We start from the raw sequence: 25,159 nt of genomic DNA, 5'->3' as shown, positions 1-25,159 counted from the left end.
TGCTTGGTCATTTATGCATACCTTAATACCTTATATGTTCGAAATCTTCTAAGCAAAGACGTTTCTATAAAGTCTAGCCTCAGTCGCAATTTTTAAAAGTCTTTGCTATGATAACGAACTTAAAATGTTTCTTTCGGTTCCATTCCACAAAAACTATGACAAGTGGAATTAGTCAAATGCTGTGGAAGTTGTGGTAAGAATTTACCGCGAAAATAAGACTTTTCTATGAGCAGAACACGGCCGTGTTAAGCCCCGTTTGTATACTTTGTAGAAAGCTTAAAATAATGTTCCACACGTGTCAAACACTCGGAATGATAATAAAGTTATTATTTTAAAAAAAGAGCTTTCGAAAGCTTTAACTTCTTTTGGATCTCATTGGAAAAGTCGATTATTTGGATGGAATACAAAAAGAGCTATCGAAAGCTGTTTGAAAGCAAAGACACAAATGCGATTTGGTGCTTTAGGTCAACACGGCAGAACAGACGGTTTAAACTTTGTATTAAGGCCAAAGGTCTGTAATCCAGTCCCTTATCTGTCTTTGAAGAAAGTAGATTCCACAATGTAAGTTGCGTCAATACATTTTGAATATTTGAGGATGGGATGCCTTCGATAAATAAGGATGTAAACAGTGTCCACTCTACTTTATCCATGATTTTGGTGATATTTTAACCAATTTGTCATTTTCTGTAGGCATTTTAAGTTCCGGGAATCACTCTACTTGGTCCAATCTACGAATTAACACCACAAAATCGTCTGTAACGTAAATATTGTGATAATAAATTGGGGAGATGAGGCCAGGCTACACTAATGATTTTTACGCTAATGACAATAATTTGCTGTAATGATGTGAATACCTACTCACAACGTGTAGTTATAGAAGGAGTGTGCGCCCTATATTAATTTTTTCGTAATTATCTGGATATTAGTAAATAATTCAATAATTTGAAAATAAATACAAAAACGATAAGGAGTACGCGAACAGAACAACGAAAAACAGATTAGAATGCATTTTCGTTTGACGATTTTTCGTTATCGCCCAGCGAAAAATAACAAAAACACTCTAATCAATAGTGATGTGTATAGCATTGAAATTTAATACTGTGCCTGGTACTTAACCGTTCACTTACGTAATTGTTTCGAGACCGCATGAAACAATTAAGCCGTGAAAACATTACACTTGTGTGGCTTCCACAAACCGTAGATGCTACTCGGTTTTCGGTTACAGAAAATTCACACCTCAACTGACTCTTGTCAACAAATTTTCTCGTCACTTTATTGTATACTTTTGCTATCGATCGTAGGTAAACTCAACCGAATGTGGAATGTATAGAGCTGCAACTGTAATGGTTCATTCTACGTGAACCTAAAGTTTATTTTGCAAAGGACGTGTACACGCCTGAATTGAATTTCCCATTTTTTATCGCTAAGGGACAAACAGACAACTCAGGAAGATAGAAACATTTTTTTTTCCATTTTCCAAAACACGACTTCGAAAGTACCAGAAAAAGTTTCTAAAGATTTACGATCAAAATGAAAATTAAAACGAAAATTTACTATTCCAATTGACTGTCCAATTTAAAGTTCTAAAGTTCGTAAAGAACCATAAAGACGTTACTTTTCGTAATGTGAATTCATGAGTGGTGACCCCCATGTGAACATCAACACTGGTACACATTATAATGCACGTAGCCATTAATTAAACATTTTTCTGAGTCAAAGTTTAATTTATTTATCACCAAAGCCACCATTCTGCTGCAGTCTGCATTGAATATTTCAAAATCATGATAAAATTGCAATGTTTGTGTGCTAGTGGAGTACATAGATAATTGAGAAATCAATATTTGTTGTCTAGACGCTGTGTTGGAGATGTTACATTAACGAATCGAAAAACTTTGTTTTATAACTTCTGTGCACTGGTAGGAAGTAGGGAAGTCTTATTGTTTTGTCGAGGTAACGTAAAATGTAACCGAAGGTCCTTATTGAGGATTGTAGCAGAAAATTTTACTAAAAATGTGGTATGGACGTTGACAGAGAGTGAAAACTAGGAAGTTAGAATCCTAAGTGTGAAATTAAGGACACAGCACTCAACACAGTGTTAGATTTCGTAAAAAATTAGACATTTCGTATTACGTATTACTAATTTCGTATTACGTATTACTAATTTCGTATTACGTATTACGCATTTCGTATTACGTGTTTCTCGTGGACGGTAAAATCAATAAAAACGAAAAATGTTAATTTTTGAATGGAAGTCCACAAATCTGGTTACTTGTACCCAAAGTACCGTCCAACACGTGTATAACAAAATTACGTAAATACGAAATGTCCATTTTCTTACGAAGGCTTACACTGCGGCAAGTCGGTCATAAACGTGCTCGAGCGAATTTTTATTGTTGACTTCCGACTAGATCCTTGTAGATCAATGCATTACACTAGGTCACACGAAATAATGTTATCGTGCGGGTCTCGCCTGCCGTCCCCCAAAACATTTGGCTTTCATGTGTCCATCTCTATTCGAATCGAATATGAACAGTCAGACATTCAGAACAGAATTAGAAATGAATTTTTCAATTGAATAGATCAGCGGAGATCTTTGAATGTTGTATGTTTTCACACTCGGTCCTACATCGAATTTAAAGCCAACCGTTTTTTTTTGTGTCAGTGCTATCAAACAACAGCATTAATATGTATGTATGACAATCTCACATAAAGTACGTGCATCAAACAAACAAACGCAACCTTAATAACAAAAAAAAAATATAAATTGTATTTGAGCAACAAGAAAGTCGTTTTAAAAGTCATATATGCCACACTACTTGATTAACAATTTATTTGTGAAGAATATTTATATTTTGTAAGTTCAATTTACGTGACGGATAATACATTAATTTGCTTTTTATATTAGTGTTTGATGCATATACTTACAGTACACAGTACGATTTAATCAATTAACATGTTATCGACTGTGTATGTAACATTTGAGTTCATTCAACCATTCATAATGTGCGAGAGTGATTAAGTAATTTACATTTTATCGAGATGACTGTGAAAGGTGAGACGAAAGGGGGATCTGAGTTCCAATGAGGACGAATATTCTGTGTACTCCTTACAGAAACTGGATTTTAGTATCAGAGCGATGGATCTTAAAGAACTGACTTTCAAACTCGTGGTGATATTTAAGAGGATTTGCGATTTAAGATTGTTGGGGATTAACCACGTCAGATCTCTTCATTTGTTAAACAAAAACAACGGCTTAGGCGCGAATTAATATGCTAAATGATAACAGGGGATACTGTGCACCGAAAATACAATTTATTCAAATAATAGAGGCTTAGTGATAAAGACCGGGATTATTACTCGAAACTCGAAATTTTTCACTCGGAAAAGGATTGTCCACTATGCTTGCCATTTTCGGATGCCTTTTTCACATGTTATCAGTAGCGACGATGAAAATGAACCATTAGAGTAGAGTAGAGTGGTTTGCTGGTCTTATTGCAAAAAACTAGACGAAACTAATGAAGTAAAAGATTTTGTACCAACTATTAGTCGATATTTTCAACAAAAGAATTAGTAGATTTGATAGATACACTGGAGAAATGCCTGCGATCAATACTCTCCTCTATATCTGTTAAAAATGATCGGTATGTTTTCATCTGCTTCAAATTTGTTCATCTAAGTTAACGTCTATTGCGAACGTTGTATCGAATTAATCTAGAAAACGTTGACTTTTCAGTTTAACGTCTTAGTGTAAAAAATTGATAGATAGAGGACAGACGTGTCTTAAAACGTTTCCTATCATCAATGAAGTCGTTGTAAACGAGCTAATTCAAACTAGATATTTTTAAGCTCTGATTACTCTCCTAAAGTGTAAATAAACGACTTTGTAATAAAATATGGTTGGATTTTTCGCTTGGAAAGAAATTGCTAAAGGAACTAGTTGGTAGTTCTCAGTTCGTTTTCAACAATATCTGATGAGCAGTCGATTATACCCTAGCACACGCGACACGAAATAGGAGCTGAGTAGAATGCTTTTCAAAATCACAACATCTAATCAGCCAGTTGTGACTGACGTATGTCAAAAATATTCGTTATTTGAACAGACAACCATTTGACATGCCAAGGGCTTTTAGTTTAGTAGCGAAATCACGTCGGAAATTTATTACTTTTCGATATTAACTCTATTGTACATAGCGTGTGTGTTCATTTGCATTGTCTGTTTAAATTAGATGAAACGGTAATTCGACGTTTCAATAACAAGAGATGGACATGTACAGGTGTTGCTTTTATGTTACTGATCTCGACACTTAACGTCTCATCGTAATTTGCAAAAAACTACAAAAACTTGTACGTTGTTGTTACACTAAATTTATCTTTAGTCGGGTCAGTGATTCTGAGTTAGTATGGTCTCATCATTTCTCTAGGCCAAGGAAGTGTGAATGGTCAGTCTAAAGAAAAAGTCTCCGCTTGAAACAGGCTTCAGCTCTGTTCGGGGCTCTTCTTAACAAAGTATTTTTGGTAACCAAAGCGTCCGAGGAGTAAAGCTGGATTCACAGTCGTATGTCTTGCATGTTTGAGTGGAGTGACTAGAACAGAGACATGATAACCTTTAGAATGCCTACGTCATGACAGTGTGAGAGAGACAGTCCTATCAAAAATCCGTGTAAACTGAGCTGGGATCCTGAAATCATTCTACCTCCTCACAGAGTCGTCAGCTCTCGTTATCACAGCCCGCTAGGTAAAACCTAGCTCATGTAACTAGACAGGCATGTGTGCCCTATCCGGATGACATGAATACATTCATTTCTTTAAATTTATTTTTATTAATATGTCCGTACGTTGTAACACATCCTACACGCTCATCACACTTCCCCGTATACACAAATTGAATCATTTTTATTTACTTCTACTAAAAAAAAACATTAACAAACAACAAGTTGAATACATTTACCTACTTTAATATTTCGCAAATTGAATTAAACATTAAAAAAAAATCACGAAACGAAACGGGCCAGTAGCACGGAGGCAACCGTTTAATGTGTAAGTCAACCAAATTTATAATTTATGAAGAAGAATGAAGAAAGAAAAACGTTAGATCTGTTAAAGGTATTGTCACAGAGATCCGTAATTTTGTTTTGAAAAATTGTTATTTCGAAATGGGCAGAGAGGTACAATGGGTATAATGTAATGTGTTTAGAGTATATATCTAACAACTTTGTTTTTTTATTCTACGTCAACCAATGTACTTCGGGTTGACATAGATATAATGATTGCTGACAACCTCTCTACGCGATGGTAGTGGTTTGTAAATAAAACATGATGAACCTGAGAAATTATAATTGAAGAAGGAACGGGACATATAACTTTGAAAACTTCCTTCCGTATAGAACTGTCTGAAAATGAATTGAGTAAAAAGAAAGAGCGAAATTTGACCTAAATGATGTTATACCTGCAGCCTACACACTCTTACAGAATGGAAATTAGCTGAAAAGTAACACACTTCCTAATCGTCTTCTAATTTCACAAACAAACTCAAAGACAACAATCTGCAATCGATAAATGAATATCTTTTATCTTGTGCAGAATTAGCAACAACCGTCTATCCGCCGACTGGTACCGCGACCACGTTGGTACTTTGGTTACGTATAAAACAGGGCCTATTTTTGGTAATTTTTTTTGGTAAAATTTACCAAAATTTCCAAAATTTACCAAAAATTTATTTGGTAAATTTTGGCAAATTTGGTAAATTTAGAAAAGCTTTGGTAAACTTTTCCAAAAAATTGGTAAATTTTGGTAAAGTTTTCCAAAAAAATTTACCAAAAATAGGCCCTGGTATAAAAATAAAAAATAAAATTTAAGTACCACAAGAAGCTAGTGGATGAACAGTTGTTGCTAATTCTGATCAAGAAATTCATTTACTAATTGCATTTGAATCCTACTAAAAAGATCATTAGATGGATGGATTGATGGGTGCGGAATCACTTTAAATTACATTTCACGGTCAGTGATAAGCACAGTTGATTTGACTTCCTTTTCATGTGAATAAGCAACTAACTGCGAGCAACAAATGTATTGAACTACGTTGTATATTGATCAGTTGATGACATTACACGACCTGTACGATGTTAAGGGTTTGCATTAAATTTTCTAGTATTTACGAAGGTACTTTGGGTCTCATTTCCAACAGTTCATGAAAAAAGCTTGACACATGTATATAGATTGTCAGTTTCCTTCCAGCTTTCGGATCCAATACATCCATCCTTCCAGCTTAAATCATTCCACAAGCTGGATAATTATTGATAAAAATATGAAGAAATTTTATAAATGCGCTCCACTACCTTGCCTGTAGTTCAAATTTCAGAATTTTTCAAAAACTCCCTTTCCGATCGGATTGAGTAGAATACATGTTCAATACATACAATTCAGATGACTAACCTAATCGTTATCGGAAGTTTTATTTTTATTTTTATCAAATTGGTACCTGCCGATTTTCCTATCTATTCCAACCAATGAAAGTCTAGAACAGGTATGGTCGATCGGCGAATTCGTCTTAAACGCACTCACATTTTATGTCAAAATAATATGAAAATGAGTGCGTTTAAGTACGCCCTCCGGGCGGACAATAGACCATACCTGTTTTATACTTTCATTGAATCCAGCCAGATCATATTTAGTTAACTGCAGGACTTGAATTTGGAGAATTTATGTAATTTCTATTCCATCATAGACGCTTCCAAACCCCCATAAGACCCTATTTGCCTCGGAAAAACATGAAATTCGTAATGACCCTGAACGTCTCGTGTACATGATTTTACAGAAACCAAAAATCGAGAATTTTCGTGAATTTCAATCAAATTCGGGAATTTAATTCCCAAAAATAGGCACTCATTCCAACAGTAAGGGTTGATTATTTCACATATCCATCTCACTCCATCAAGTCGAAACATATTTGTAATTACTGCTGTTCGTTCTACCTTTCGTATAAAATAGCATACGAACTCCGATTAGATTAGGAGTTTCTAATCTGAAAAATTTTACTGGTCGACCGAACTTTAGGCATAAATATTCTGTGCACATATACTCTACGGCATTCCAATTTGTTATACCGGATTATTTATGAATGGTTTTTATGGTTTTATAGCGGCGATTATTTAGGTGGAACTATCTCGTCCGATTTTTTTTCGTTTTATAGTTTTTGATACGAACGAGGGTATCTGTCATTATGGTCTGCATTATGATTTTCTTTATCTAAACTGCAGTCGAACTACTTCTATTCCTTGTACATTGGGTGGATTGTGAATTATTGACGGGCAAATACACTGGACAGCTTTTCTGATAAAATTAATGGAATGTGAATTTACGACAGCTCGAACATTGGAAATCGATGATGGAATTCTATGGAAATCCGGAATGGTAAATTGCATTAATGTGGGTGCTTCACCCAAATTCAATCCAAAGTAGTCATCACAATTACGACAACCTATCAATCCCGAGCTACCGTACTCATTTTGAATCACCTGCTCAACGAAAATAATTTGTCGATGAGTCTACATAATCTGCCGGACTAATTACATTTGTGGATTTATGTTTACTATCCAATAAAGTGTCTGGGCTTATCCAAATTGTGGATCTAAATTCTTTGTGTCTATAATTAGACACCCTTCAAAAATCCATTTTATTTTTTGAGACAGCCGACGATTGCGTATATATTTTGTGCTGAAACGTTAACCAGAGATTCGATCAGTTAAATATTTTCTTGCAAATTTCAAGACCACATTTCGCTGTCCGATTACTGTTTATCGCTCGGGTACACATTTTATCGATCCGAGCAAAAGAAAGAAAGAAAATACAAATCCGAAAATGCGCTCTCATTTATCGCATTATAGGTGCTTAAGTGATAACAACCGACTTGTATACGGTAGAAGAACGAAAAAAATAAAATAAAAAACCAAAAATGTTCGCTCACAGAATGAAAAAAAAAAATATGAAAAATTGCGAACACACGCAAAATTGTATTGTATTCGTTTAGTAATGACGTCATGTTCTACAAATCATAAGTAAAAATGGTTATGAACGGATTTGTGAGGTGTCACGTTCCAGTTCCAGCATTTAAATGTATAATGTTTTCGAGATGAAAAGAATTTTATAGGAGAACGACGCGCGAGATATTTTTTTTTTCATTCAGATGATGAATATACATATGTGTAGTCCAGGTTGTGTATAACCAAGGTACCTATACACACTGTGTTTTTATCATTTTAATGAAATAACAAAATATCATTCAACAAAATAATACAGGAAATTGTGGTGGTCGGTTTCAAATCACAATAAAAACGTTTGCTACACATTCGACTCATCCATTCAGTTTTTCTGTTTGGTCGGTTGGAATGTTTATTCAAGAGAATTGATGATAATAATATGGCAAATTGGAGCCAAGCGTCCAATCGAAAACAAAAACAAAACAAAAAATGTTCCGACAAGGAAAAACTTACTTTTTGCAGCTGTCAACAGATCCTTCACCTCTTTGATAATCCGTTTGATCTGTTGGCTAGTTTTCTCCAATTCCTTTTCGTGTTTATTGAGATTTTCACGGAATTCCGGACTATCCAACAGACAGTCGGTAAATTCCAAGGGCTGCAAACCGGTCACCATAATTTTAATGGTTTCACTTGGCGCACCCAAAAAAATTCGTTCAAAATATTAACCACCGTCTTATCCACTGAATTTGATGGGGAACAATTAACTTTTCATATGGTTACATACGAAATTGCACTGGTGCGCTCTGTACGAATTTATTTTGTTTTCCTACGTTTTACATTATAGGTTTAATCTCGAACGGATTTATCTTACGAACTGAAAAGAATCCAATCATCATATTCACTGCACGTTGTCATAATAGAAATACGATAAACTTGGTGTTGCTTCGATACGAGAAAAATGCACCGCGTAAAAAAAATCTTCTCCCCACAAAATTCCTTCACATCAATTTTTTTTTTACTTCTCTTCTCTTGCACAATGATTGGATTTTAAAAAGTGAATCTAAATGCAGTTCCCTCTGTTCAACACGATTAAACACTGAATTCTTTCCTTTACATTTTGCACTTTTACAATATTTTGTTACAATTGAATCGCACCTGGAATAGGATTCAATTTAATCGGATAACATTTACTTAACTTTCGATAATATTTTTATGCACAGACAGACAGCTTTTGCTGTATAAACACGTAAACGAATCTCGAGAATATGAAAATGAATGGCTTTCGGATACTTGACAGATGTTGAAATGACATTTTGTTAGTTCGATCGAATGAAATGCAGATGGCATCCTAGTAATTTTTGTGGAATATTTTCAGTGATTTTTCCCGCCCGTAAATATTAACTTTTTCAGAATTAATATAATGAATTGTATACGACACCATGGAATGGTGACTCATGTTAATTATGCGAATCGCGTAGCGAATTTGTTTCTGTTTTAAGTTTTCATTTTCTATTTTAGAGCTTATCCTGACTTCATAATTTCAAACATATTCGACTTGTTTGATCGACAGATGTCGCATGAAACGTATAAGTTATTTATGCGACGTAAATGCGTTTAAAATAAAATAGAAATGTTTGTGACACACACTTGGTGTTCAATTTGAAGGCATATTAACCTGTTATAGATCACCTCCCAGTAAATATACAGGGATGACACATAAAAAACAGCTTCACAGTAGGTGATTTTTTTGTAAATAACGATAGGTTGACGATCTACGCAAAGTCTCCCAAAGTTCATAGCCTTGACAAGAAAAGTTACGTTTGAAACGCTGTTTTAGAACTTTGGCACGACCCGATTTATTTTCAAAAATTCATACCGACATTGATCTACTAATTACCTGAAAGGCAATTCTGAATGCAAATCAACGAACTTGAAAGAGATTCGTTGAAATCTTTGATATACCAGCCGCGTTCGAAGTGTACTAATCTGTTCTTTTTCAGAACCTCTGTAGAACTGTAGAACCGCGGTCTGCATAACCTGCTGATGGCTTAAAGACTTTAGGGTGGGTCGATTTTAACAACTTGAAAATCCACACCTAGTGGCATGTGTAGCTTGCCAAAACTAGTCAAACTGCATCATTACTTTTTTTCGGAATACTTTTGAGCACCGCACAATAGATTGAATGGGTCTGTCAGGCTTCTTTAAAATTTTCATAGAAATTTTTTTGGAAAAAGCTTTGCAGAGCCTTGTAGAGGCTGAAATAGACTGAAACAAACAAAATCAACTTAATTTGAAAAAATCGGTGCAGTCGAGGTGAAAAATGTACATTTTCTATATAATATTGGGGGTCTGTCAACTTTGAACCACCATAATGTACAATAAACTTCCTCAAATTTGATTAAGTCCTTCTGTTAGAGATAGAATTGGTAAAAACGACAATGGTGTATGTATATTGTCGGAATGTCCCATATTGATTATTACCGAAGTAATAGTTCCAGAGGTCTATTTGAAAAAAAAAATCATGTTAAAAACGTCATTTTTCGAAGTAGTAGATTCTGATGTTCTACTATACTGTGGATATATATTATACATTTCACTATGGCATTTACTCATCAACTTTTTATAATTTGTGTAATTTTGTTACCGAATGTTCAATCCTTAAGTTTTGAGGATGTGAATTTTCTTGATCGGGAAGAGTATTATAAGAATTTTGTTCGCGATCTTTTCACAAACCGGCTGAATGGTAAGACAAAATCGAAAGTGTTGTGCTGTTCAAATCCTATTTTACATTCTTATGGGTTGAGTTTCTCTTTATTACTCTTTCAATGAATTTGTCCATAGCACGGTGCGTTGCTTTGTCCTTTATTTCCTACTCATCATAAATATCTTGAGGTCTCAAGTACACTTAACTTTAGTCTACAATAGTAATTGGTGTTCGCCACTATTTCAATCTGATAGAGAAATGCAGTGCCAACTCACCAGGTCATGGTGGCCAATGGTAACATGTAATCGTACTTTTTGCGTGTACGCATTTAGCGAATCAATAACGTAAATGCAACTCTTTTTATTCATTCATCACCAAACGTGCTAATATCGAATGTGTGGTGAAGTTACCCCAAAGATCATAAAGCTGGTAAACCGAACATTATAAGTGTTTTGCAAGAACAAGTAAACTAAGGTGACGTGTTTGATTATCGATCATCGAAATGTGTCTACGTGGTTTTTCGGTTAAACAAGATGTTTTAAACTCATTTTGGCTTTACTTTAAGACTTTGAAGAAAAAAGAGAGTTGCAAATCGAGCGGTTTGCCCCTCGCTATTGATGCCGTTAGTGCACCTGAGAATTTGAATTTTAGATTAACGATTTACCGCACTTGCGCCGTGAATGGAGCATTCAACTTCAGTTATACTAACAAACAAATGAATTTATAGATTGTGGAATTGTAGAATGTTTTTCAGATTTAACATCAGTCAAAAACACTCAAAGAGTAAAAGTGACGCAAGTCCCTGGGCATACTTCCAAAACAACTGATATCGCTGTAGGTGACGCATTCTGCGCTTGTACGCAAAAATTGTCGAAGCAAAAATTAGGCCAAAAAAATTCTAGAAGAAAAATTTTACCAAAGAAATTTTGCGTCACAAGTAGCAGATGTTGAGGAAAGTCGAAGAAAGTACTGTTAAGAAAATTGTTAATAGAGGGAGAAATACGTCCTGAAAGAATGTACAACTGAAAAATAGCCGAATTTTTTTTTAAATTTTTTTCTAGTAATACTTTATGCAAGCAAGGGGTTCAAATTTCGATGATGGCAATAACACAAATCTGAACCATTTCGACGAAGATAATATAGACCAAATAATTTGCAAGCACAAGCCATCGCGGGAAACCGGTTACATAATTTTGAAGATAAAATTTTATTGATAATTGCTTCAGTCCTTTCACAAAAAATATAACGTGTCTTCTTCACCAGTAACTATCGCCTCTAGAGACCTCAAACGTTCTTTTAATCAAGAAAAAACTGATGGAAGTACTGGTCATTCTAGAGTCCTAGCTTTGGGAAGAAGATAGATCTTCCGCAGTGATGGAATTCTAGGAACTGACCTCCAGACATCTCAGACGTCCCTCAAGTCCAGAAGAAAGTTCGAAAAATCCGATGGAAGTACTTACCATTCCAGAGTTCTAGCACTGGGAAGAAGGGTGACCATTCGGAGTGACGGAAGTCTAGGAACTGACATCCAAACACATTAAAATCAGAGGAGAAAACAAAAAAAAACTGCTGGGTATGCTGAGTCATCTAGTTGCATCAGAGTTGGATCGGTTATCCGAAAAACCGAAAATTTCGGTTCGGATAGAACCGAACCGAGAATTTCGGTTCGGATTGAACCGAACCGAAATTTTCGGTTCGGTTTGAACCGAACCGAATACTTTGGTTTTGTCGTAAAACAATATGAGGCAGACTCGTCAAAATTGATTGATTTCATTATGAACTAAACAAAAAGAAGTAAATGGAGCAATTGCATGCGATTTTTGTGAGAAAACGAATTTGACAAGAACTTATGAGATTTTCAATTCTCAATAAAAGTATCATGCAATTGCTCCATTTACTTCTTTTTGGTTAGTTCATAATGAAATCAATCAATTTTGACGAGTCTGCCTTCATTTCATATTGTTTTTCGACAAAACCAAAGTTTTCGGTTCGGTTCAATCCGAACCGAAATTCTCGGTTCGGTTTAATCCGAACCGAAATTTTCGGTTTTTCGGATAACCGATCCAACTCTGAGTTGCATATCATTCATAGGTATCAAAGTCTTGTAATTCCTTGAGTGAAAATCGTTGAAATCGTTCAAAACGCTTATCAATTCCCACAATTTTCTGTGATTTTTTTTTTTTGATAAAAGTGTACTGGTGCACCTGGTGCCGGTTCTTTGATATACAGAGATATCATTGGTTACGTATGCAATTAATTTTCCAAAAAGCCCGAACATGTCAAAATTGAATGGGACATGGCCAGTGAAATGAGTCTAGCGGCCCATTTTCCGGGAATCATCCATAGACCGGGCAGTTCTGGTCCCTTGTCAAAAAAGTTGTTCTATGAGTAAGGTATTTAAGGTATTTCGATTTGACTGAGATATTTGAGTTTTATACCGTTTTAACCGGTTATTACCAAGAAGACCAAGAGAAAATATTCAGTTCAGAAACTTTGATCTAACAATCACATACTGCAGTCAAAATACTTTAAAACTCGCCAGGGAGCAAGATGACATAGCAGCCCGGACTATCACCAGATAGAGTCTCCGGATATGAGCCAGTAGTCGGACACATTTGTATATGTACTTTCGACTTTTTATTAATAAAGACCAATCGGTGTTCGACTCCTACGGTACATGTTGGGAGACTGGTGTTCCCACCCTACCAGGGCTTACTTTAGAGAATTTTAATTCTGAAAATTCCGAAAATTCTGAAAAAATTCCGAAAAATTCTGAAATAATTTTTCGGAATTTTTAAGAACTTTTTCGGATTTTTTTCAGAATTTTCTGAATTTTCAGAATTAAAATTCTCTAAAGTAAGCCCTGCACCCTACTGCATCACGTATTATATTTTAATTCATGCTGCAAATTCAGAAATTCAGAATTTTTACAAAATATTGTTTGCCACATTAAAACCGAATAACTAAATATTTGAATAATTTGCTTTCAATCAGTCAAAAATTATCGCTCATTTTGGATGTCGATAACAGATGGCTAGAAATTTCATTTACCTGGACTAAAAAAACATGAAATACGATTACCTGCTTAGGTATTAAAGTTGTTGAATGAAACGTATTCAGTGGTCTCTGTCTCACTAACTAAACAAATCCCATTCAAAATTTGCTTATGTGTTTACTTCTCCAATTTCGACATTCTTTATTGCCATGTGTCTGTGTATGTGGGACTGCTATCAATTGCTTGTTTAGCATTCAACGAATGAAACGTAAACGTTGTACGCACATTTGTATCCCAGTGTGCAGTGATGGTAGTATGTAGAACTCTACGAAAACATTGCAATGTTCTAACGATATGTTGCTGGTATCAAATGATTGGCACAGTAACCCAACTTGCATTGCGTTATCAACCATTAGTTTTGACAGTAACAACACACGTGTAAATTTCTTGAAGTGCCTCCACAACAAACCCGAAATCCATTTCTAAAATGGACAAAATACGGAACGGTTGGTTCAGCGAAATTTCCGATGATTTGTGGCCGGGCCAGTGTTTTTCGTTGAAAGTGAAGAAAGTCTTGCATGAAGAAGTGTCGGCATTTCAAGATATCAGCATATTAGAAACGTAACTATGCCAACGAGTTGAAAACTGTTTCATTGATAACTCGTCATGTCAAAGGTCACGGACAATTAAATTTTCCATTTTTTTTTTTCTTCTTTCTATCTTCAAGTGAAACTCATGGACGGGCTCTAATTCTGGATGGTATCATCCAATGTACGGAACGGGATGAATTCGCTTATCAGGAGATGATTTCGTTCATTCCGTTGTGTTGCCATCCGAATCCGAAAAAGGTTCTCATTATTGGTGGCGGTGATGGTGGTGTGGCTCGTGAAGGTATGTAATTACTCATTGTGAGTCATCCGAAGGCGGACATTTTTACCCAAACAAAATTTCATGAATCATTGCAGTCGTCAAACACCCAATGGTTGAGGAAATTCATCAAGTGGAAATTGACGATCGGGTTATTGAAGTGGCCAAGAAATATCTACCCTTCATGGCATGCGGATTCGATTCGAAGAAGGTGCATTTGACGTGTGGCGATGGTTTCGAATATATGAAGCAACGAAAGGGTGAATTTGATGTCATCATTACGGACAGTAGCGATCCAGTGGGCCCAGCAAAGTCTCTGTTCCAGGTAATATGCGTAAAGCACTGGCCTCAAAAGTTTAATTTTAAAGTTAATTCAACTGCTCCCATCCAGGAATCGTATTTTTCGCTAATGAAGGCTGCACTGAAACCGAACGGTATTGTGTGCTCACAAGGCGGAACATTTTGGACAAATTTAGAGCATGTGAAAGAGACGTTAGACCACTGTCGTGGACAATTTCCCGTTGCCAGTTATGCTTACGCATCGGTGCCATCGTATCCTTCCGGTCAGATTGGTTTCGTAATCGGAAGTTTGCAGGAAGGTGTGGACTTAGCGGAACCAGCTCACAAGTTTTCGAATAAGGAAATCGATAGCATGGGCATGAAATATTATACGACTGCTGCTCATAGAGCTGCATTTACACTTCCTCGGTACGCCGAAAAGTTTTTATACGAAAACTGAATTTTGAGTTTTGTTTTCTGTTTTACATTGCCTAGGAGATAAATTTTATATTTTTTTTAAATTGTCACTGGAAATATTCATTTTTACAATGTTAAATATACGATATGTATTCCCGAATAAATAAAAGAACATTTTTATGTAAAAAACGCGCCATCCTCATCTCTTAACTACCTTTCGTTTCTATTCTCTATCCTCCATGTCTCTCTTTTCAGCTTCATCCTTGAGTTGTAGTTGTACAGTCAGTGTTGTCATACTTTCCGGCCTTAAGTCAAAATGGTAAATTCACATTATAAATGGAAAGGACGAAAGTAGGTACTCCAGGTACTCCTGGTACGTGACAAACAATGTAATCTATTGTATGAAATGTTAACTGTCATGCACACGGAGGCAAAAACGGATGACTATGAATTCAGACTAAGCGTTTCATTGTCAATTCAATGTTGTCTTTGCTGCAGTAAATGACATGAAAGACCAAAAATTCAATGATGGATCTGTTCATGTGATAGCTTGTAGGAGTGGGTGAGCGAGCATCTGGCTATATTTAACATTTTCATGAGTCGGGACTGAGAACAGTGATTTTTCTGAAATAAATTCTTGGCTCCCTAAGAGTAAGTAGCGTAAGTGCACTACAAATAGATTAAGATTGGCTCTCCTAGTTCATGTTTACTACGTAGATGGAAACACGATGAGCACACTTCATGAGGTTTTGAAATTTTTATTTTTTTTTCATGTCAAGGACTTAATTTTATGTAAGGTGAAGCCCTTTTTCACCAAAGAATCAGCCTTCCTATAGGAGAATGATGTTTAGAAACTAAGAAGAAATGTAATAGGGTGGAAAAATATTTTAGTACATTTTGTCATAAAATTACTGCTGTCATTGCGCTTATTTTAATGTGAAGCAACTTCATATGGTGACATTTGTTCTGTAATAACAAATGCGAAGTTGGTTCACAAAAAAATGTGGCGCCTCTACAGGCCAACCCGCTTGTCCCATAAATATATTGAATTTGAATTCGTAAGAAAAATGTACGTTTTTGTCATACGATCAATAATAATAATTGAATTTGACCACAGCGCGTGTGGCAACCAAAGTATATAAACATACTGAAGGTAATGCAAATCCAAAAAAACTCACGGAACCCTACTTTCGGGTGAATATAATTTTTACCATGTTGGCCACTAGTTAGATTCACTTTGTTAGGTTGCATCCTTATACTCAACACTCAAAACTTGTCAAACCACATCAACAAATTTCTATTCCTGAATCTATTCAGAAGGGAAACACATACATCTAACGCAGCGTTAAATCGCCCTATTCTCATATTGAAATGTTTTTTGGTTCATTTTTTATTCATTCGTTCACTTAAAATTCAAATTTCGAGCTGCACTTACTGAACGTAATGCAAACCTTCAGAGGATCATAAAAAATCCGGAGCCCAAGTTAGTTTTTTGGGCATCGGGGAATCTGGCACACGGTGCCAAAAGAACGCACTTTTAAACTACGTAAAAGGTGAACTCGCACATGCAAGTTCATTGCTTCAAATGCTTTTTAGCCATGTCATCGACTTAATGACTCTTTTTACAAAATTTTGGTATCGAAAAATCGTGTGCGAGTTCACCTTTTACGTAGTTGAAAAAAGCGTTGTTTTAGCACCGTGTGCCAAATTACCCCACGCCGTTTTTTGCTGCATGACGATTGGTGTAAAAATGTTGTTGGAACTGCATTGTTTAGTATTGAGTATTGGCATGTGTTGCAACCAAACAAATCGAATTTGAATTGAGTGCAACATAGGAGAATGGAGTTTAGAAACTGAGGGTAAAATCTATTACAATTTAGTACTTTTCTTCATCAAAATTCTGCTGTCACTGAATTATTTTTTCATGAACAAACTTCACTGCAGTGACATTTTTTGGGAATGAATCAATGTGAAGTTGTTACACGAAAAAATAGTCCAGTGAGAATGAAGTACTATAAAAAAATGTGGCGCCTCTACAGGCCAACCGACTAGGCGAATTAAAAGAAGTGCAAGAAAATCAGTGTTCAGTTGGTCTATATTTCATTCCAACATCAAGGAAACAAGACCTATAATTCTAATCTCGAAAGAGAGACATTCCTCGTGAAATATACAACTGAAGAGTAGCTCTTACATCACATGTCTAACACTTTCTGTCCAGTTCATCGACTGTCCTGATATTATCAATCGAAAAATACCCTTCTTTGTAACGTAATTAGAGTTTCGCATGGACTAAAACTCAAATAAACTCACCTCGTTACTGTTTTTCATGATACTATAATGCCTAAGGTCAGACTCAATACATCCAACCCTTTGTCCTGTGTTGGAACATAATATCTGCAAGAAATATTTTCTGGCAACACTGACTTATTAAATTAAAAAATTAATTTTGTTTTGACAGTTCTTGACATTTCACAAAATGTTATGACTTGCGGCACGGCATTCTTTACTTAAATAAATAATAAATGCGATTTTAAACACAAATCAAAGAGAAATGACCGTGTAGTCAGTAAAATCGAATACTTTTCACCGACCAATGACATCATCTCTTTGAAAATGTTGTGCGATCAAGGAAAACTGAGCTTGAAATGTTTCCTGGGAACAGCTGCACTCGTATTTACCCTGACCACATCTCAAAACATATTCGGCTTTACACCGGACAACATATGGGGCGCGTCGCTCTGGGGTCCAGTATTTTATTTCGTAATAATTTGCATTTCCCTTCGACTGTTTCTCAACGATGAAAAGTATCAGGTACGTCATCAAGCAGCTAATTGTCAATAAAATCGATCGACCTTCTTTTTACGGTTACATCGTCTTTCTGTCGCTAGTATGCCATACGAGCGACCTTTTTAGGATTCACCTTCTCATCCAGCATATTACTGGCAGTTCTATCACCGCTAAAATGGAAACCATTTGGTGTTTACGGGACAATCATGTCGATATTCCATTATTCGGAATTTTTGGCCATTGCCTGGTCGAATCCGAGTTCGTTGTCAACCAGTTCGTTCATACTGAACCATTCACTTCACTATGCCTTAGCTGCGGTTGCCAGTTGGATTGAATTTCTTGTCGAAGTGAATTTCTGGCCGGAAATTAAGGAATACTGGTCGATCACAGTCATCGGTGCTTTGCTCTGTCTGGGTGGCGAATTGCTGCGGAAATTAGCCATCGTAACAGCGAACACCAATTTCAATCATATTGTAAGTATCAAGTGGGTCATGCTAGTCTTACCGTTTTACGTGATGTGATTTGGAGAAAATCGTCGTTGGTTTTCGGTTCATCATTTTTGTAAACGGCGAAGAGACTCTCAAAATTAGGCTTTCGGGTGTTCGTCGAATTTTCGTTGATAATAACTAGACTAATTCGTACAGCCGTAGACTTTAACCTTTCGAATCGAAGGATGACATTAGAGCTCTCGTGGAGATCGGATCTCAAGGATTCGTAACACTTTATTCAACAGTCTTAAATGTTCGTCATTGTTCAGGATAGACGACAGTGTCTGACCCTCTAGCATTTTTTTCCGAATTATTTTTACCTAAACCTAGACTCCAATCACTCCTTTGATGTTATTGGCAGGTTCAATTTGAAAAGAGCAACGATCACAAACTAGTCAAACATGGTGTATACGGTCTGGTTCGACACCCGTCATATGTCGGATGGTTCTGGTGGTCCATCGGAACTCAGGTAAGTGCAACAACAGATTTCCCTAAAAATCCCTAGTCTGAAATATCCTCAAACTTTACATAGATTGTGCTGGCGAATCCGATATGTATCGTCTTGTACGCCCTTGCCAGTTGGAAGTTCTTTAACGACAGGGTTTATGTGGAAGAGATAACTTTGTTGAATTTTTTCGGTGAGGAGTACTACAATTATCAAAAAGATGTGCCAACAGGACTGCCATTCATCAATGGCTATTTATTGGATAAGATCCCGTTCACATAACTAATCGTAGCGACCTAGATTTATAGAAAAATGAAATTTTATTGATTAAACGCACCCGTGTACGTACGTAGCCAACATCAATCCAATCATTTGTCTTTTATATTAAACTTCGGGATGCGATCTTTTTTCGCCAGTATTTTCACCGGCGGCTCGGTGACATGCACTCGGTTTATTATTTGATTCGTTTGCCGTTTGATGATGCCTAAAAACAGTTTCACGTTGTACGGTGTGATGACCTTTTGCGTTTTTAACAATTCCAAAATTGGTGCATCGCCGCAACGAATAAGTCCAAATATTTGCTCGACACCGTGCAGCAATTGATCCAGTTCGATTTCGATTTTGAGTTGCATTTGTGTAGCTTCGTCCGCCTGATGTATGACGGTTGAAAGTCAGAGAGAATTTTTGGTGTCGACTTAATGTGGAAAGCTTCACCTTTTCTTTACTCAATACACATTCCTGTTCGAGTGTTTCGATTGTCTCCAGTTGGGATTTTTCCTTAGATTCCATTTCGCCTTTCTGTTTGTCTGTCAACAAAATATATTTTTAGGAATGGACTAAGAAACTACTTATCGGTCGTATTTTCCAGGGCAGTGAGCTCTGTGTGCCTAGAAAGGTATGGATCCCACCCTAGAACCACTTTGTCGACGTAGCGGAAGTCTTGGAAGGAATGTACTCAAAGTTTTCTTTTTTTTTAAACTACTCATTGGTCAGGTTTTACTTGTCCCGCAGCTCGCATGCTGTATCGTCGCTAAGAAAAACTTTTTCGGTCTTCGATGACGACCCACTGGCTACAAATGAACCGAAACATTTTTGAAAGTGGTTGTGGATTCCAGGCAGAAACAGGTGACTCCTTAGGATTATAGGGACAAACAGATGACCTTTGGCAACTGGATCCGATTCTTCAAAAGAAATGTTGCATTCGATTTTTTCTTCGTCACTTTCGATGTGCATAGTACGCTCAAACAGTCTTTGCTTTGAACTGACGCAGGCGGAGTAAACTACAGGCCTCCCACGCTTTAAAAATTCTGCTTGTTTAGGAGTTTTAGGAGGTTTTTAGACTTAGGTTTTCTTTGTACAAATAGCTTGATATGGAAGAAGGCAGAGCCTATTTTAAGGAATTTAATTTCCAAAAATTTCACAAATTTCATAAAAATTCTTAAGATTTTTAAATTTTGTTTTCTGTTAGATCTCATTCCGAAGTAATCAGTTAAGCTCAAAGACATAAAAAACAACTAAAAAGGCAGTAAGAACATTTACGATGCAATTTGTTGTGTTTTTAGATAAAATGACGAAAAGTGATGGAAAAATTTGAGAATTTTTGGAAATTTAATTTCCTTAAAATAGGCCCTGGAAGAAGGCCACTATTTTTGTGATAAAATCACCATTGTACAAATTCTGATAAGCCCTATTTCGTGTACAGAACTCAAATTTTTCCTTTTACAATGGCTATTGCTTTGAAATATCTATTTCTTATAACATCCTTTCATGCAAAGTATTGTCTTGTTCGTTCCAGTATGTAGCAAAATTAAACTCACGTTGTGTTGTAGCATACTCTTAGACCAGGTATTTAGGCCGATTTTACAGAAAAATTGTAGTCATCAAAAGTTACCAGAAAACTCAAATTTTAAGCATTTGCCAAATCAATTATTAGTAACACAGTCAGAGGCAGTGAAATTTCAGCATGGACTTGTTAGCTGTTTTTCAACTGATCAAAACTGTCCATACTCGATTATACGATTGAGGCTGGTACACGCTCGTGCGTGAGCTTGATAAAACCGTTTAAAAGTTTATTTTACTCTACCGTGCTCTATACAAAAAAAAATTATCACTCGGATCAAAAAGGTGTGTTTTCGACCACGGTGGTGAAAACATCCAAGGATGGAGCGACGCCAAGTGATGAATCCTAGTAATCCTAGCAGGGCCTATTTTAAGGAATTTAATTTCCAAAAATTTCTGACAGATGTCATTCCAAAGTAATGAGTTAAGCTCAAAGAGATGAAAAACAACTAAAAAGGCAGTAAAAACAACATTTACAATGCAATCTGTTGTGTTTTTAGATAAAATGAAAAAAATTGATGGAAAAATATAAGAATTTTTGGAAATTTAATTACCTTAAAATAGGCCCTGGAAATATACTATATTGCGATCCAAGAAATGGGAAGTGAAATTTTCTATGTTATTTTACTCAGTGGATTGATCTTGATCCTAATTTATAGGAGGTTATTGATAATGAGACGTTCGAAGTCCCATTCATTTTAGAAGTTTTAGTAGATTTTAGGAACCTTTTTGAATTTTTAGGAGATTTTTGGGAGGCCTGTAACTATCTCCCTCTCTGCTGTTTTTGTTGTTTGTGTCTTTTGTACTAAAAATTCTGAAAAATTCGGATATTCTTTTTTGGATTTTTTTTGGAATTGTATGGAAATTTTCAGAATTTTTTAGAATAAAAATCCTTTAAGGAGGCCCGGCTTTGTTAACATAAAGTTTCAACCGGCCTTATCCAAGGGCTGATTTTTGTAAATTTCATTCTGAAAAGGTTCCGAAGAAATTTGGATTTTTTTTCGGAATTTTCAGAACTTTTTTCCGAATTTTTCAGAATAAACTCTAAAAAAAAACTCTTGACTTTTACCGCCCCTCTTTTAGATTCAAATCTCTATTTTGCCGAGGGATGTTTTTGGTTTAAATTTGTTGACTGAAAAAAAAACAGTACAGGGCCAGTTACATACCAATGTCATCCTGTATCAATTGCACCGACTCGTTTAACGTTTCCACCTCGTAGCTCAGCTCATTGACGTAGTTAAACAACGCAAAATTTTCCTCTTCCTGCTTCGAGAAATACGACGTAAGGTTCGCTATTTGCGTTTCACCTGACAGAGTCTAGAAAATATATCATAAAACGGCAGTAAATGAAAAATATGTAGGTGATATGTCAGTCGAACGTAAGGCAGGATGCTGCTTGGGTATACTCACTTTAATGTTATCGAGTATATTCTGATAATTGTTTATTTGATGTTCGAGCTGCTCTTGAACTTGAACCTTTTTATTCGCTTCACGAATTTCCAAGTCGACATTCGTGCGTCGCTGCCCTTTGATTCCGAAAAATTGTTGTAACTTTGCGTCGTGATCCAATTTCCGCTGAAGTTCTCTCATTTCCTAAAAATCAATTTAGTTTTTCAATTGTGCCCGCATATTAACATTACTATGTCCTCAGACCTGCAGATGAACGGTACCTTCGGTCTGTCCCTTTTCTTTCAAATTTTGGATTTTGTTGCAGATTTCCTCGCGCTGATCGTATGCTGTCTGAAAGGAAACCGCTTTAGTGCGATATCTACTCCTACCGCAATGTAGATGGAATAATACTCACTGTTGATTGGTCAATCAGTTCAACGATATACTTTTTCCCCTGCTCCAACTTTAGTACTATCTTCTGCCACATTTCATTAAAATTTGCCCTGATAAAAGGACAAATTAAAGTAGCGAGAGACAAAATCTCATCAATCGTCTCACCTTTCCAGTAAAATATGGTCGATAACTTCTCTCAGACTAGCATTTTTTGCCATTACCTCGCCACACTTTTTGTTGACAACGTCCAGTTGATTTTCCAATTTGTATATGTCGGCTTGCGCCTTAAATATTTCTTCTTTGTACTTTTTTTCAGTCATTTGATTTTCTTGCACCTTTTGTAACTCCTTTTCCAACTGAAAAACAGATATTTTCATAGTTCCCTCAACCTTCGGATAATTTCAGATTGCTGAACCTTCTTGATGTGCCCTTCGAGTTCCCATAAATTAACCTTTTGTTCATCGAATTTCTTTTGAACGTCGTCTTTTTGTTCCATTAACACTTTTAGTTTCTTTTCGTTCTGAAACAAATTTAATTTTTCAAACAGATCACACCAATGCAAGGGAACATAAAATCGAATACTTCTGTAGTCTTCTTAGCAAACGGACCCTGCTCGTATGAATTCAATTGATCTCTCAAATTTATCCGTTCCATTTTTAGCATTTCAATAATTTTACTCTTTTTCACTTGTTTGCATTTCTTGTCTTCGATGTATGTGACACGGTCCTTTTCCATTTTTCTCAACTAAAAAATGATTTGGCGGAAATAGAACCGAATTTTCACAAGAAAACACTCGGCTTTCAAATTTAATTTTACTTGTTTCTGTAGCCGTTGTAGCTCGGTCTCGGCTATTTGATCCATTTCGAGGACATTTGGATCCACAGCGGCTTTCGCTGCAGATTTGGCCATTGCGAAGAAGAAATAGATTGATTACGCAGTTATCCCACTAAAGACCGTCTTGGCTTTGACGACAGAACAAACACTAATAAGCTTTGGTAAATGGTGTCTTTTTCTAGCAAAATGTTAGCTAAAACTAATGTGAAGGAAATATCCGACGGTATGTTGCTCTACGAAATTGATCAAACAACAGCTGAAAATGTTACTATGGAAATTATGTGTTCTAAGAGTAAGAGTGTTTGCATGGCGTGTATGGTTAAAAAAAACTATTCGCCGATTTAACGAAACCGAGAAGGTCATCGCTGGATATTTTGCTTTTCTGTGGTATTCACAACCATGATTTGTGTACCTTTTGATGTCCTTCACCTCACGTTAGAGGGAGTCAATAGTCGAAATGAGTCATTAGTCGTAAGGAGTCATTAGTCGAAGGGAGTCAAGACATTTTTGTACACGATTTTAGTGGTATATTTTGTCTTCTCAACTAACGGCACCTGACTGCAAGGTTTATTTTATCGACTGACAATTCGACAACGAATGCTCTCTTCGTTCGAGCTTCAACTCGCTAAATTGCCTAAAATATACCGTCCACATCAGATACCTAAGTAAATAACTAATACGCCTACAGGTGTATATAATACAAATTTCCCCGCTCGAATACTGTTCCAACTGTCCGAACTGAAACACTATAATAATACCCTCAAAAATGCATTTAACGTTGGTTTATATTTAAATCGCGTCCACAATAAAATAATTTTCAATCGAACAGCAAATTATTCGCATAACTCTACGTGTACCAATATTATTTCGTGTCTGGGAATAATGTAGGACAGTGATACATTTTTCACATTTGAATAATAAATGTCACATAAATGCCATGCCCTCAAAGTCGGTCAAGAATTGTTTCAGAATTTGAATCAACCGGGATTGTACTATAGACTTCCTATAGTCTGCATATCATCGGTAGGTTCGACGCATACATAAATGCACAGTGCAAACCACACACTATTTTATACCGATTTTGTAAGCTTAAATATAAGGGAGACCCGTAAGGACACGAATCGTCTATTTGTCCATAGTCATATACCTTGACACTACACTGCAACACTGTATACCACCATCCCCAAAGTAAACAAACATTGAAGATAGTGCAAACGAGCAGGTTACGAACGGCAAAGTATATAAACACTGAAGGTAATGCAAATCCGCAGTTACACACGGATCCAAAGTTTCGGGTGAATATAATCTTTATAACGTTGGACACAAGTCAAATTCACTTTGTTAGGTTGCAACACATGCCGACACTCAATACTAAACAACGCAGTTCCAAAAACATGATCATGCCAAATGTCACGGATGCAACATAACAAATCTTATATTCACCCGAAACTTTGGATCCGTATTTCTTGCTATTCCCTGAGGGTCTGCGTTACCTTCAGTATGTATATTTACCTTGACGAACGGTTCCCTACTTTCAGGTGAATTTTGTTTCGTTATGTTGCACACACATTGAATTCGGTTGCGTTTTGCAAGGTGAATTCGATTCCATATACAAACTTAGCAGGTGCACAAACTTTGGACACAGGAAGCTATGATGATGACAACATTACAAAAATGAAAGACCCCAGCACTTTGTACGGGTCCAAAAATTATATGTTGTCATAGCTGCCTTTTCGACTTCGTTAA

At 36.1% G+C, this 25,159-nt stretch overlaps 4 protein-coding genes across 6 annotated transcripts in view; 2 read left to right on the top strand and 2 right to left on the bottom strand.

Annotated features, from left to right (window-relative positions):
- Nucleotides 1-9,251, bottom strand: part of LOC119084201 (rho GTPase-activating protein 26) — a 30,955-nt gene extending 21,704 nt beyond the window's left edge. Inside the window, exons 1-2 of one of the 2 annotated variants that reach the window (XM_037194079.1) lie at nt 9,132-9,251; nt 8,490-8,850 (exon numbers count right to left, since the gene is read on the bottom strand). In XM_037194079.1, coding sequence (XP_037049974.1) covers nt 8,490-8,649 — 160 coding nt within the window. In that variant the 5' untranslated portion in view covers nt 8,650-8,850; nt 9,132-9,251. Of the gene's footprint in view, nt 1-8,485; nt 8,851-9,131 lie in introns of those variants that run through there. The other variant, XM_037194080.1, reaches the window with a different exon arrangement.
- Nucleotides 9,252-14,076: 4,825 nt separating this feature from the next.
- LOC119084220 (spermidine synthase) lies at nt 14,077-15,422 on the top strand. Its single transcript, XM_037194119.1, has 4 exons — nt 14,077-14,296; nt 14,403-14,566; nt 14,641-14,867; nt 14,934-15,422. Exons 1-4 carry the CDS (start codon nt 14,163-14,165, stop codon nt 15,279-15,281), a joined length of 873 nt encoding a protein of 290 aa, XP_037050014.1. The 5' UTR covers nt 14,077-14,162; the 3' UTR covers nt 15,282-15,422.
- Nucleotides 15,423-17,691: 2,269 nt separating this feature from the next.
- Nucleotides 17,692-19,323, top strand: LOC119084221 (protein-S-isoprenylcysteine O-methyltransferase). Its single transcript, XM_037194120.1, has 4 exons — nt 17,692-18,049; nt 18,127-18,498; nt 18,875-18,982; nt 19,046-19,323. The coding sequence occupies exons 1-4, from the start codon at nt 17,852-17,854 to the stop codon at nt 19,238-19,240; spliced, it is 873 nt and encodes a 290-aa protein (XP_037050015.1). The 5' UTR covers nt 17,692-17,851; the 3' UTR covers nt 19,241-19,323.
- Nucleotides 19,296-23,598, bottom strand: LOC119084218 (coiled-coil domain-containing protein 63). Of its 2 annotated transcripts, XM_037194115.1 has the most exons (9): nt 23,162-23,598; nt 22,995-23,099; nt 22,745-22,935; nt 22,602-22,689; nt 22,451-22,537; nt 22,208-22,390; nt 21,964-22,114; nt 19,673-19,764; nt 19,296-19,608 (listed from the first exon to the last, which is right to left on the bottom strand). In XM_037194115.1, exons 1-9 carry the CDS (start codon nt 23,312-23,314, stop codon nt 19,327-19,329), a joined length of 1,332 nt encoding a protein of 443 aa, XP_037050010.1. In that variant the 5' UTR covers nt 23,315-23,598; the 3' UTR covers nt 19,296-19,326. The 2 variants fall into 2 exon arrangements, with proteins under 2 accessions (XP_037050010.1, XP_037050009.1); XM_037194114.1 differs by having other exon boundaries at nt 19,316-19,764.
- Between the last annotated feature and the right edge of the window lie 1,561 nt (nt 23,599-25,159).

Source organism: Bradysia coprophila, unplaced genomic scaffold (genome assembly GCF_014529535.1).
Source record: "Bradysia coprophila strain Holo2 unplaced genomic scaffold, BU_Bcop_v1 contig_732, whole genome shotgun sequence".
In the NCBI taxonomy this organism is placed as follows: domain Eukaryota; kingdom Metazoa; phylum Arthropoda; class Insecta; order Diptera; family Sciaridae; genus Bradysia; species Bradysia coprophila.
The sequence above is the reverse complement of the archived record's forward strand: the minus strand, read 5'-3'. Positions and strand labels throughout refer to the sequence as shown.

What these genes read in the sequence shown, in the direction of transcription:
- LOC119084221 (XM_037194120.1), top strand. Translation starts at nt 17,852, where the DNA reads ATGTTGTGCGATCAAGGAAAACTGAGCTTGAAATGTTTCCTGGGAACA. An exon ending in TCAACGATGAAAAGTATCAG is followed by an intron (nt 18,050 to 18,126) that starts GTACGTCATCAA and finishes TTCTGTCGCTAG; the next exon opens with TATGCCATACGAGCGACCTT. An exon ending in GGTGGTCCATCGGAACTCAG is followed by an intron (nt 18,983 to 19,045) that starts GTAAGTGCAACA and finishes AACTTTACATAG; the next exon opens with ATTGTGCTGGCGAATCCGAT.
- LOC119084218 (XM_037194114.1), bottom strand. Translation starts at nt 23,314, where the DNA reads ATGGAAAAGGACCGTGTCACATACATCGAAGACAAGAAATGCAAACAA. An exon ending in GACCATATTTTACTGGAAAG is followed by an intron (nt 22,690 to 22,744) that starts GTGAGACGATTG and finishes TCCTTTTATCAG; the next exon opens with GGCAAATTTTAATGAAATGT. An exon ending in AACTGATTGACCAATCAACA is followed by an intron (nt 22,538 to 22,601) that starts GTGAGTATTATT and finishes GTTTCCTTTCAG; the next exon opens with ACAGCATACGATCAGCGCGA.
- LOC119084220 (XM_037194119.1), top strand. Translation starts at nt 14,163, where the DNA reads ATGGACAAAATACGGAACGGTTGGTTCAGCGAAATTTCCGATGATTTG. An exon ending in GATATCAGCATATTAGAAAC is followed by an intron (nt 14,297 to 14,402) that starts GTAACTATGCCA and finishes TCTATCTTCAAG; the next exon opens with TGAAACTCATGGACGGGCTC. An exon ending in TGGTGGTGTGGCTCGTGAAG is followed by an intron (nt 14,567 to 14,640) that starts GTATGTAATTAC and finishes GAATCATTGCAG; the next exon opens with TCGTCAAACACCCAATGGTT.